Source organism: Balaenoptera physalus, assembly GCF_965194825.1.
Source record: "Balaenoptera physalus genome assembly, chromosome: 11".
In the NCBI taxonomy this organism is placed as follows: domain Eukaryota; kingdom Metazoa; phylum Chordata; class Mammalia; order Artiodactyla; family Balaenopteridae; genus Balaenoptera; species Balaenoptera physalus.
Window position 1 is genome coordinate 85,146,499 of NC_138896.1, and position 13,645 is coordinate 85,160,143.

Sequence of the window (13,645 nt, forward strand, 5' to 3'; positions counted from 1 at the left end):
CTTTGAACCAGGACTAGTTTGAAAACCACTGCAGCTGTATACATCAAAATTGTCTAATCTGGGTGAAAAAGAGAATGATCAAATATTTACTTTAGATTCACCCTCTGTCCTTAAAAAGGCCATGTCAAATGGGCAAATCTGTCTACTGGGTCACATGTAAGCAATTCTCACCAACAGGAAGACAAAATGTGAAGGGTCTCTTTTCATGAAACCACAGTTAACCATAAACAGAATTAATCATTAAAAAGCAGAAAAGAACAGATCACGTCCCTCTATCAAGTAAAAAAAGGTTAAAAAAAAAAAAAAAGTCTTCATGTGGAGAAAGAACTGCAATGACCTGAACAGCCCAGAATATATGGTTACACCACTGACAATTTATGGACATGCTTTGAAAGAAAGGCACACCCCTCCTGCTTGTAAAAACCCACATTTTCAATTCCAAATTAGTTATCTGGTCATCAGGTTACAATGCTTGCTCTCTTCTTTAAAGGAGAAAGCATTATTTAAATGTGTTTTATGAAGTCTGAAATAAACAATAGGAAAGGGAATTGTGACTGTCTTTCTAGGGAGTTGCTTCAGTTTTTAAGCTTTTGCTCTACTTATTCAAATTCACTTTTGAGGCTCTTGATTTATTCCTTTTACTCAAATGTGGGAAGATAAAGACTAAAAAAGTACTCACTCATTTCCTCAGGGACTGAGCTTATGGGTGGGGGCAGTTGGTAACAAGCTGGGGTCCAGCTCTCTAAAGGGGTTTTAAATTTCTCCTTTCAACTTAAAGTTATGTTTTTCTTTAAATCACAATCAGAGTTAAGCAGACAATGTGATTCTGTAGGATCACTATTTTTAAAAACCAGATACTTGAAAATTAATTTCTAGTTTGCAAATCTAAACCTGCCAAGCATGATGATCTTTTAAAAGCGTATTTACAAATTTCCCTTTAGAATCAATTTGAGTTCAAAGACGATGAATGCCTGCTTACACTGCCCTGTGTCTGGGTTCAGAAAAAAGGACAGCCTGAGAGTCATACTTTCAAGAGTATAAAGGGTGGCCTTGGCAAGTTGGACTGGAAACGACAAAAACACAAATGTTCACAGCTGCAAATCTGGACATGTAACTTCTCCTGCAGTGTAAGATGGAAAACTTACATACTCATTTACTAAGAAATGATGCTGAAAATTCAAGAGAGTCTCAAAGTTTGTGCCGGACTTGAACTGCCCAGGGAATCTCAATCATCTTACAGGCTCAGGCAACCAGCATCGTATGTCCTTCAACTAACAAAACCTGGACTTGAACTTTTAAATTTTAGCGCTCCCCAGTTACCTCAAATAGCTAGTAGTGCCAGGCACAGAGGCGAATCCACTCCATAATGAGATTCTGCTTTTCGGTAACCCTCTCCAGAAGGTGTCCGACAGTTCCTTTTAGTTCTAATTAAGGAAGCTAAAACCTAAACTAAACTGCCAGAGTTTTTCGTTGGGGATCTCACTGATCGCAGCATTCTGATTATGAAAAAGGTAACGGTTCACAGAAAGTTCTAAGAAAAGTCTTCCGAAGGCCCCTCTAGCCCGTTACCTCATTGTCATGTGGTGGCAGCTGGTGTAATAGCTGCTTGATTCGAAGTTTCTCTCCAGGACTGTTGACATAGGGCACTTTCTCTTCTGGGAGACAGCTATAGTACTGGTGAACCTGAAGGATGGAAAGCACACAGATACAGATAACTCACCCATTACTCAAACCACCTGCCCACTCCCACGTCCTGGGGAGATGATTCCCACAACAGGACACATCTGCTTCCCGCTGCCCCCGTCCTTCGTGAAACTCAACAGCACATGAGTTTCTCACTGCAAGCAGAGAAATTCATCCTTGAAGAAAGAGTCCCACAGATCACCCATGTCTTGGGGCTTTTCCTCTCTCTGTAAGGGAAAAATAAAGCTAGCAAACTTTTCCTAGAAAAAGAGATTCTGGCAAACATGCTGGTGAACCCGGAGGGTAGGGCTTTCTCGGCAGGCTCCCCCGAGAGCTGGCTTTACCATTTTCTCTGTGAGTCTCCAGCATGTAACCTGCCTTCCTAGCCAAAGCGATGTGTCAGCGCCTGCCTTGGCGCTGGAGTCAACGCCAGTCTTTGGCGTGCGGAGAACTCTTGGGTCCCTCAGCCTCCACCTACATTAAAAGCCCTCTAGGTTTTAAGCTTTTTGTAAGGACAGGAAGCAGCTCAGATCTGTCAAAAAAAAAAAAAAAAAAAAAAAAGAGTCACTGAATTCGGGATACAGAGCGTGTAATTAAAAATTGTCATTAACGTGACTTTTTTTGTACATCCTAGAATGCTCCTGTTTACAGATGTTAGGACATATTCTTACAATTTCTGAGGCTCATTCAACCCTAACAACTACTTGGGAAAGCACCAAACATCTAATTTTGCCTGAGAAAAGAAAACAGACATCCTAGCATCCAGCTGTATGTAAAACTAGGGGACAAAACTGGCCAAAACAGAAGGTATGCTTTATATAGGAGAGGCCAAAAAAAAAAATCCCACAAGCTGAGATGACATCATGGAAAATACTTTTCAACTGTCTCTCAGCATCATGACCAACTCTTGTGAAACATGGCATTCATTCAACAAAACGGAGAAGACAGAAGACTTGGGGCTCTACATTCAGCATATTGGCTACGCTCCACAAACGTGGTCACATTCCCTTGAGTTTGGGGAGCCTTGGATATGACCACACGTTCTGGGAATGCTGGGGTGAAGAGTTGCGAAAGCTCTGTCTACTTTGATCTCCAGAAACGAAATCATAATGGTTAGAAGAGAGAGGAAGAAGGTTTTGTGATAACAAAGCCTTAAAAAAAGATGGGTAAGCTATCCTTATTTTCATAACAAATGATCGTAACCATTCACCATCATGTGTGTATCATCCTCTTAATCAAATCCCAAAGGTAAACATAAAGAGACTTCTTGCTGTAGACTAGCTGGCTTTGGGGACCCAGGGCCCTGCAACCCCTCCCTAGAGGCACCTGGCAGGAAGCCAAGTCTCAGGATGGGAAACAATGGTTCCGGGTTTTGAAGGCAGCCCACAGGTTACTGGCACTCTCTCTGAGAAGAAACACAAGCCCAGATCATGAGTTAGATTGGGGTTAGAAGCTGGCGATGAGCCCATCAGAGACTGGCACACCATTATGTGCTCGGGAGATTCGTGCCCCATATGCCTCACCAGGTAAGGGCCAGGTATATAAAGAAGCAGGCCCCGTCCCTGTGTCTTGGGGAATGGCCTTTGCCTCCCAGGTCAAAAAATGACTGGCGGAAAAGCCTTGTGGAAACATCACTTTGTCATTCTCACAGCTCCCATTATGGTTATAGAACATTAGGGACAAATGCTAATATAAAATGAATCGTTATGTGGATAAACAACAAGGTCCTACTGTACAGCACAGGAAACTATATCCTGCGATAAACCATGATGGAAAAGAATGTGAAAAAGAATGGATATATATGTAAAACCGAATCACTGTGCTGTACAGTAGAAATTAACACAACACTATAAATCAACCGTACTTCAATAAAATAAATTTAAAAAAATAAAATGAATCACTGTGGATGCTTGATCACAAAGAATCTGATTTGAGCTCCACTGACGTTCCTCTCAATCACCCCTCATCACTCACACACCTCTCTCTTCACTGCCCAGAGCAGTCATCTTCTGAACTGGTACCTTGAACAAGGAAGGTCTCTCTGCTACCGTCCAAGGCTGACCCAGGCTGGAGTTTTCCCTGTACCTTCTCTGCAGCATGGCCAGGTAGACCTGAACCCCCAGTCATGGCTCTGTCCTTTCCCATCCCCGTGTTCCTGAGCAAGTTAACAAAACCTCTCAGAATCCTCATCATATGACTGTGGTAAGTAAAGTAAACGAGAGTGGAGACAGAGCATTTGGCCCTCAATAACAATAAATAATATGAATACACAGCAATAAGTATATTGTCCAGCCTGGTATACTCCAAATGGAACAATCCAGATCTTCCTGGCCTTCCTTCCATTTTAAGAGGTAGGGTAACACTGTCGGCTTGTAGAGTGAGACCAACCCTGGGGAGCCCCCCACTTATAATTGGTCTAAGAAAGAAGGCTGCAAGGGATAAAATGTGATTTAAGCTAGCTTGGTTTCAGCGGAAAAAAAGGTAAATTATTATAAAGATGTAGTGTTTTCTCAAAAAACCCAGCAGTATGGTAGGGCCTCTTGAGGAAATGGAAACTTCCAATGGAAGGTGATTAGTAAGGGATTTCCCATCTCCCTAAGCCTGGTGTCCTTCTACCTTTGCTCTATTCTTTCCTCTCTGCAGATCTGTTCCCCACAGGACTTCAGTTTACACAAGCCCTGTTCAAGAGTCCACCCTAGACTGACTAGCTTTGCTCAATTCCACTTCCTTACAGAAGGCTCCTGCCTACCCCATCTTGGGCAAGGGCCACACCTGGAGATTGGAATGTAGAGGTTCCATGCCATTTTAAGACGGGAGGATAAAGGAGTCCCAACACATGATTGGACTAAGGGGGAGGCAGTGATGGAGAGCTCTAGAGATATTTAGGTGGTAAATAAATACCTCAGTATGCTGACATCCATCTTAAAGACTGAATTCTTAAGTCAACAGAGGCAGTGACTACTCTTGTGGAACACCTTTCCTGGCTGGAAATCTTGTGTTGCCTTTTTTTAAAAAAAATTTTTATTTATTTTTATTTATTCATTATTTTTGGCTGCGTTGGGTCTTCGTTGCTGCGCGCAGGCTTTGTCTAGTTGCAGCGAGCGGGGGCTACTCTTTGTTGCGGTGCGCAGGGGCTACTCTTTGTTGCGGTGTGCGGGCTTCTCACTGCGGTGGCTTCTCTAGTTGCATTGCACGGGCTATAGGTATGCGGGCTTCAGTAGATGCAGCACGTGGGCTCAGTAGTTGTGGCTCACGGGCTCTAGAGCGCAGGCTCAGTAGTTGTGGCGCACGGGCTTAGGTGCTCCGCGGCATGTGGGATCTTCCCAGACCAGGGCTCAAACCCGTGTCCCCTGCATTGGCAGGCAGATTCTCAACCACTGCACCACCAGGGAAGTCCCAACATCTTGTGTTGCCTTCTATAATTGCAGCCTACTCATCACCACCACCGAAAACGCATCTTTTCTACCAGTATTCCCATAACTCCTTCAATATAAAATGTGCTAACATAATTTCTCACAAGGCAACCAATAATTTGACAGATGACTTAAAAACTTACCTGCTAAAATACTCCATTTATCAAACCAAATCAGCTAATTATTAATTAACAACCTACCAAATCACCCCCATATCACATGGTAGGTGATCTGACTTGCTGTGAGGCAGGAGAGTGAGTTGGTCCTTTACCACGTCCAGTTCTCTTTAAAGCCTGTTCAAGTCCAGGAGTAAAAATAACCCCCCTTCATGGTGGCTTCTGTGTCTCCTCCTGGTGTTTAGAAGCTGGACTTTGCAAGCTCTTCATTGAGCAAAGGGGATTAGCAGACAGATGGGAATGAGGGAGAAACGGCTCTCTTTCCCAATCTGTCTCTGGCTGAACATGGAAATGCCACATGCACGGAAATGTTTTGGCACCTTCCATAATAAAACTACTGTATAGCTCAGAACAAACACCAATCATACCAATAGTAAGGGGAAAATATTTGGTATACTTTCTGGCACTACAAAAGTGAAAATTGGCACCACCCATGAAAACCCTGCAGATTGCTCATTTTAGCCCAAACATGTTTCACTTGTTAATTTTTACAAGTAAATAGTCAAATCCAATAGAACTTTGTCAGTGATGATCATTACCCAGCTATTATCCGGCAGGTTGATAACTTGATTTTTCTTCCTGTGTATACTGAGTATATTTCTCCAAACGCAGGTCTGTGGAATGTGCTAGGAACTTCCCTCCATTTACAGATTCCCAGGTAGAGATGCCCTGTGATTGTGCGCTGGGTGTAGCCACACGAGGTACATTTCCTCCAAACAAAAGCATCCTGAACACAACAAACTGGCTTAGGAAAACGAAATAGCTGAAGGCCTTTATTTAAAGTGTTACTCCCAACAGCGAGGTTTGGCAATAACGTCAGTCTGTGTCAGACGGATTGTAAGAGCTTTAGTCAGTGTGCAAATAAAGTCTGCAAAGCAAGACCTCGCCCAGCTGGAAAGACTGGGTTTGTCAGAAGGAACTGCACATTTGGCAGCACTTCTGCCTGAGCAGAGATGGAAGCCAGGGAGTCAATGGCTCCTCGTTGGAGAGAAACGTGCTTTACTTAGAGCGGTGGTTCTCACATGTTAGCTTCCACCAGAACCACCTGGAAGGCTTGTTAAAATACACATTTCTAATTCAGGGGGCCTTGGGGGCGAGGGCGATCATTTGCATTTCTAACCAGTTCTCAGGGGATGCCCCTGCTGTTGGTTCAAGGGAGCCCATTTGAAGAGTTTTAGAGTCACCCAAGTGTTTTCCTTCAACAGCCAACCCATGGGATTGCCAGGCACCCCAGGAGACCCAGAGGAGGCAAAAGAACTTGTTCAATTTCACTCAATTTTGTACATGTCTCCTTCTACACCTACACATATACTTAAGCAGGCGGATTCCACCAGTTCCTACAACAATGAGAAATCCTAATGGCAAAGTGCTCAAATTTGGGGGTGGTACATTTTCCATATCAAAAGCATTCCTATTTTCTTAGAGCGGGAACCCAACAACGAAGTCAGAATTTTGGGGCTGAATTTAGAACCAACTGTCCTTCACTGTCCAAATGAAGGAAGGGATCAAGGAACGTATTTTTTTATTGAGTTGCTCTTATGCCTGAAGTGTTTTTTATATACAGTGTCTTGTGAACCCTCCCCACAGCCTGGAGGTGGTACATTACACTCATCACATTGAGAGTCACACAGCTAAAACATGGTAGGGCCACTTCTAAACTTGGCTTCCTCATCCTCTCCCTTTGTTTTGCACGGATTCTTGGGCTTCTTTATCAAGGGGGGAAAAAAAAAAAAGACTAGCAGATGGATGGAAAAGAAGACAAAAAGATAAAGTAAATTCCTAATATGTCTGCATGATTGACCACAGAAATGATAAACATGTTTTCCTTTGGTGTTCTCCATAACATAACCAACATATGGTTCAAAATGAACTGACAGTAAGTAAAATGATGTACTCCAAATTAAACAGTCTTTCCACACCACCATGGTATGATGGTGTAAGGCAGTTCTGGCAGAGATGGCTGCCCAATATCATATCCATTTTCTTTTCTTCCTTAATTAGAATACTATCATTTTACTTAGAGCATCAATATGCCCAGCTAAGGACAATATTTCTGTACCTCTGGAGTGGCTACATGTGGCCATCTGAATAAATTCTGGCCAATGACATGTACAGATGTGACTTCTGGGAGAGCTCTTTTAAAGGAGGCCAAGTAGTTGACAAAGGTCTTTTTGCCCAATTTCCCCTTCCTTCCTGCTTCCTGGCTGCAATGTACACACAACAGCAGGAGGTCAGCAGCCATCTTATACCATGAAGTAACCTTAAGAATGGGAGTTTCTGAATATATCACAGAGCCATCATACTAGCCCTGGGTTGCCTATCACTGAACTTCTTTAAGCAATAAGAGAAATAAACTAGTTCTTTATTTACATTTCAGTTACTTGGAAGTGAATGCAATTCCTAATGATACAGCAATAGTTCTCAAATGTTAGCATACTACAGAATCATTTAGGGCCCTTATTGAACATTATTCCTATTTTTATCCCTCTGGGTCTGAAATAGAGCCCAGAATTCTGCATTCTTAATAAAAACCTCACACCCAACCAGGAGAAACACTGCTTTAAGGGGAAAGCAAATGTGATTTTACAAGGTAAAGGTAAAAATTCCCGGAGTGTAATCACTGATGTGGGCTGACACATTAGGAAGGTTTTATAAAAGCCCACCTTAACTCAGAGACTAACTAGAAGATTGAGCCTTTATTTCACATTCTGCCTCTCCCACAGAATCTTGGAACCTTGGTTAATCTACCTCAATCCAGGGAGGCAATATCTAGCATATGCCTGAGGTCTCAGAAGGCAGGTGCTACAGAGAAGGGAGAGATGTTGCGTGAATTGGAGGCACATGGTGGTTTTTATGAAAACTGCACACTAGTTCCCAAATGGGGACCTGGAGAATAATCAGGTAGCATTATACCTATGAGCACGGGGTGACAGGCTGCTTCTGAGGGCCCGTTTGTTCATTTGGCTCCCACCTGCCCGAATTTCATTACCCAAGCAATAGGAGAAAAGTGTTGTTAAGCAGCGTCTAAGAGGTAAAATCATACCGAGTTTGGCTCCTTCCCTTTTCTCCTGGAGACGTGCATTATAATTTTAATTGGTTTACTCAGGAAGTAATTTAGGAAATAAGTCTAAAACCTAATGCCTAACCAATGTCTGCATCGCGCTTAAACTCCCATAGGAGTAGGATCAAAAATCAAGAATAAAAGCTCATTTGGGGTATTTTCAAAGAAGAATATTTCAAAGACCCCTTCTTTTCTTTTTTGCTCACAGCCGATGTCTGATTCAACAGCAAACCATGTCAGATTTAGGTTCAAAATATACCCAGAATCCAGTCACTTTCACCCATCCCCTCACAACCAGTCCAGCCTTGACTAAGTGCTCACTGGAATTATTGCCACGGCTGCTTCTGGACCCTGGCTTTCACCTTTGTGCCCTTTGCAGGTGATTATTCAGCAAGAACAACCTCATGTGAAGATAAACCAGGTCACATCACTCACTGCTCTTCTCAAAACCCTTCATGACTTCCCATCACCCTCTGATTCAAAGCCGAAGCCCTCACTATAGGATCATGATCTGGCTTCCGGAAGAGCTGGCTGATCGTATCACTTGCGACATTCTTCCCGTTCAGTCCTGCTCACAAGGACCTCCTTGCTATGCCTCTCACCTCAGTGCCTTTGCACTAGCCATTCTCTGCTGCAAACATTCTTCCCCCAGAATTTACAGGATGCCTATTCTCACTTCTTCCAGTCTTTGCTCAAAAGTCACCTTAAAACACAGGTAGGTCTTCCCTGATCCCAATATATCAGTACCTCCACCTCTTACTCTTTAGACCAACGCTTCTCAACTGGGGCTAATGTTGACCCCCAAGGGATATTCGGCAATGTCTGGAGACATTTTCGGTTGTCACAACTGGGGTGTGTGTGTATGTGTGTGTGTGTGTGCGTGTGTGCGTGTGTGCTATTGACAGAAAGTGGGTCAAGGCCAGGGATGCTGCTAAAGCTCCTACAATGCATAGGGTGGTTTCCACAGTAAAGAATGATCTGGATCAAAATGTCAGTAGTGCTGACAATGGTAAACCCTTAACCTGCTTTTCTACAAATAATTTACCAGTTGCTGATACATAATCTACTTGTTCATTGTCTCTCTTTTCCCTCTAGAATGTGAATACCTGGGGCTTTGTGCACCATCTATCCCCAGAAAAAGGTGTCACACACAGTAGGCACTCAACAAATGTTTGCTGAATGAATGCGTGCTGTGTTCAGATCTCATCTCTCTGCCTTTCTGGTTTATCAATGGATGTGAACAGGGACAGGCAGCAACAGAACACACAGGTGAGGCTTCAGGAGGAACCAGAGTAAAGCTCACAGAGCTTCCCTTTCACGCCACCCAAGCCCTTGCTTTTTCACCAGAGATCACTGATGTGGGATGCATGATGGAGACGCTAAGAAAAGGATGAATAAAATAACTGTCAATGTACTGTTTCTTTAAGAGGAAAGGACAAAAGCAACACCCCTTCTGATTTGAAGCCAGAGAACTTCTTTCAAGTTGAGTCAACTCTGTTCAAAGAAATTAAAGAAAATAATCACATTTCGTCCTAAGCAGGTACTGGGATTCAAAATCAGGTGAGTTGTTCTGCAGCTATGCCTGTCTGCGCTCACATGCTTGCTCCCTTTCCAATCCTTGTCGTTAAAATTGCAGCTCTATTTACAATAGCCAGGACATGGAAGCAACCTAAGTGTCCATCATCGGATGAATGGATAAAGAAGATGTGGCACATATATTCAATGGAATATTACTCCGCCATAAAAACAAACGAAATTGAGTTATTTGTCCATCTGGATGGACCTAGAGTCTGTCGTACAGAGTGAAGTAAGTCAGAAAGAGAAAAACAAATACCGTATGCTAACACATATATATGGAATCTAAGGAAAAAAAAAAAAAGGTCATAAAGAACCTAGGGGCAAGATGGAAATAAAGACATAGACCTACTAGAGAATGGACTTGAGGATATGGGGAGGGGGAAGGGTAAGCTGTGACAAAGTGAGAGAGTGGCATGGACATATATACACTACCAAACGTAAAACAGATAGCTAGTGGGAAGCAACCGCATAGCACAGGGAGATCAGCTCGGTGATTTGTGACCAGCTAGAGGGGTGGGATAGGGAGGGTGGGAGGGAGGGAGATGCAAGAGGGAAGACATATGGGGATATATGTATATGTATAACTGATTCACTTAGTTATACAGCAGAAACTAACACACCATTGTAAAGCAATTATACTCCAATAAAGATGTTAAAAAAATTTTTTTTTAATTTAGAATATTAAACTTCAATGTCTAGTTAGAAAATACTTTCCATTTAGTTTGGAGCATTATCTGACAGTTATTTATTTTATCCTGTCTTAAAGAAGAGGTCTTCGAAACGGAAGAACTGGGAATTTCAATACTCTCCCTTTAAGGTGCAATTATAAGACTGCCCCACCTCAATTTTACCAAAACACTTTGCAGAATGTCTACACATTTGCGTATATGCTACTAAAAATTCCCCAACAGTTGCTTACTTTTTGGATAACAGTTTCAATATTGCCTTTAGACAAAATACACACATACATGTGTATGAAAAAGCAGGGTAGCAGTTTCTTAGAGTGGCTAAGCGTTTGGACTCTGGAGTCACACTGTTTGGGTCTGAATAATGGACTGAACACTTCCCATGTGTACACAGTTGGGCAAATTTTTTCTCTCTTATAGAGTCAATGTTCCTATCTGTAAAATGGGGATAATAATATTTACTTTGAAATATTGCTATGAGGCTCAAATGTTATACAGACACACATCATTTTAGTGAGCTTTGCTTTACTGTGCTTTGCAGATATGGTGTTTTCTACAAATTGAAGGTTTGTGGCAATCCTGCGACAGGCAAGTCCATCAGCACCATTTTTCCAATAGCATTCTCTCACTTTGTGCCTCTGTGTCACATTCTCTGGTAATTCTCCCAATATTCCTAACTTTTTCACTGTTATTTTATTAGTTATAATAATCTGTGATTAGTGATTTTTTTTTCCAAGAAAGCAAATTGAGGATTTATTAAGTGATAGTATGCTCTCAGGGGTGAATGGGCATATTCGGCGGAGTAGCTGCTGTGATCAGTTACTACTGTAATTGCTTTGGGACACCACGAAGCACGCCCATTTATCGAACTTAATTGATAAATGTTGTGTGTGTTCTGACTGTTCCACCAACCAACCATTCCCTCATCTCTCCCTTTCTGCTTGGGCTTCCCTATTCCCTGAAACACAACAATATTGTCATTAGGCCAATTAACAATCCTACGATGGCCTCTAAGTGTTCAAGTGAAAGGAAGAGTTGCACATCTCTCACTTTAAATCAGAAGCTAGAAATGATTAAACTTAGTGAAAAAGGCGTGTCGAAAGCTGAGATAGGCTGAAATCTAGGCCTCTTTCTCCGAACAGTTAGCCAAGTTGTGAATGCAAAGAAAAAATTCTTGAAGGAAATTAAAAGTGCTGCTCCAGTGAACACACAAATGATAAGAAAGCAAAACAGCCTTATTGCTGATATGGAGAAAGTGTCAGTGGTCTGGATAGAAGATCAAACCAGCCACAACATTCCCTTAAGCCAAAGCCTAATCCAGAGCAAGATCCTAACTCTCTTCTATCATGTGAAGGCTGAGAGAGGTGAGGAAGCTACAGAAGAAAAGTTTGAAGCTATCAGAGTTGGTTGATGAGGTTTAAAGAAAGAAGCCATCTCCATAACATAAAAGTGCAAGGAGAAGCAGCAAGAGGTGATGTAGAAGCTGCAGCAAGTTATCCAGAAGATCTAGCTAAGATAATTCATGAAGGTGGCTATGCTAAACAACAGCTTTTCAATGTAGACAAAACAGCCACATATTGGTAGAAGATGCCATCTAGGACTTTCATAGCTACAGAAGAGAAGTCAATGCCTGGCTTCAAAGCTTCAAAGGACAGGCTGACTCTCTTGTTAGGGGCTAAAGCAGCTGGTGACCTTAAGCTGAAGTCAATGTTCATTTACCATTCCGAAATCCTACGGCCCTTAAGAATTATGCTGGATTTACTCTGCCTGTGCTCTATAAAGGGAACAACAAAGCCTGGATGTCAGCACATCTGTTTACGACACGGTTTACTGAATATTTTAAGCCACTGTTGAGACCTACTGCTCAGAAAAAAAGATTCCTTTTAAAGTATTACCGCTCACTGACGGTGCACCTGGTCACCCAGGAGCTCTGATGAAGATGTACAACGAGATTCATATTGTTTTCATGCCTGTTAACACAGCATCCATTCTGCAGCCCACAGATCAAGGAGCCATTCTGACTTTCAACTCTTATTATTTAAGAAATACATTTCAGAAGGCTATAGCTGGGAAAGAAAGTGATTCCTCTGATGGATCTGGGCAAAGTCAATTGAAAACCTTCTGGGAAGGATTCACCATTCTAGATGCCAGGAAGAACATCCATGATTCATGAGAAGACATCAAAATATCAACATTCACAGGAGTTTGGAAGAAGTTAATTCCAACCCTCATGGATGACTCTGAGGGGTTCACGACTTCAGTGGGGGAAGTAACTGCACGTGTGGTGGAAATGACAAGGGAACTAGAATTAGGAGTGGAGCCTGAAGATGAGAATGATTCGCTGCAATCCCATGATAGAACTTTAACAGATGAGCCCTTGCTTCTTATAGATAAGCAAAGAAAGTGGTTTCTCGAGATATAATCTACTCCTGGTGAAGGTGCTGTGAAGACTGCTGACATGACAACAAAGGATTCAGAATAGTACGTAAACTCACTTGATAAAGCATTGGCGGGGTTTGAGAAGACTGACTCCAATTTTCAAAGAAGTTCTGCTGTGGGGAAAATGCCATCAAACAGCATTGCCGTGCTAGAGAGAAACTGTTCGTGAAAGGAAGAGTCAATCTGTGCAGCGAACTTCATTGTTGTTTAATTTTAAGAAACTGCCACAGCCGCCCCAACTTCAGGAACGACCACCCTGATCAGTCAGCAGCCTCACTGTCAAGGCAAGACCCTCCAGCAAAAACATTACAGCTTGTTGAGGGCTCAGATGATGGTTAGCATTTTTAAGCAATAACGTGGTTTTTAATTAAGGTATGTACATTTTTTTTGACATAATGCTGTTGCACACTTAATAGACTACAGCATAGTATAAATATAACTTTTACATGCACTGGGAAACCACAAAATTTGTGACTTTATTGCAATACTTGCTTTACTGTGGTGGTCTGGAACTGATACTGCAAATCTCTGAGGTCTGCCTGTAATGTAACTAGCAAAAAGACAGGCACACAGTGAAGGATCTATATTTCTTAGCTTCAAAGCAATGTA

At 42.3% G+C, this 13,645-nt stretch overlaps 1 protein-coding gene across 4 annotated transcripts in view; it reads right to left on the reverse strand.

Moving 5' to 3' along the window:
* The window catches only part of PRICKLE2 (prickle planar cell polarity protein 2), a 401,122-nt gene that overhangs the window by 119,178 nt on the left and 268,299 nt on the right, over positions 1-13,645 (reverse strand). For all 4 annotated transcript variants that reach the window (XM_082412164.1, XM_082412165.1, XM_082412166.1 and 1 more), the window contains one exon: positions 1,570-1,683. In XM_082412164.1, the coding sequence (XP_082268290.1) occupies positions 1,570-1,683 (114 nt within the window). The remainder of the gene's footprint in view (positions 1-1,569; positions 1,684-13,645) is intronic.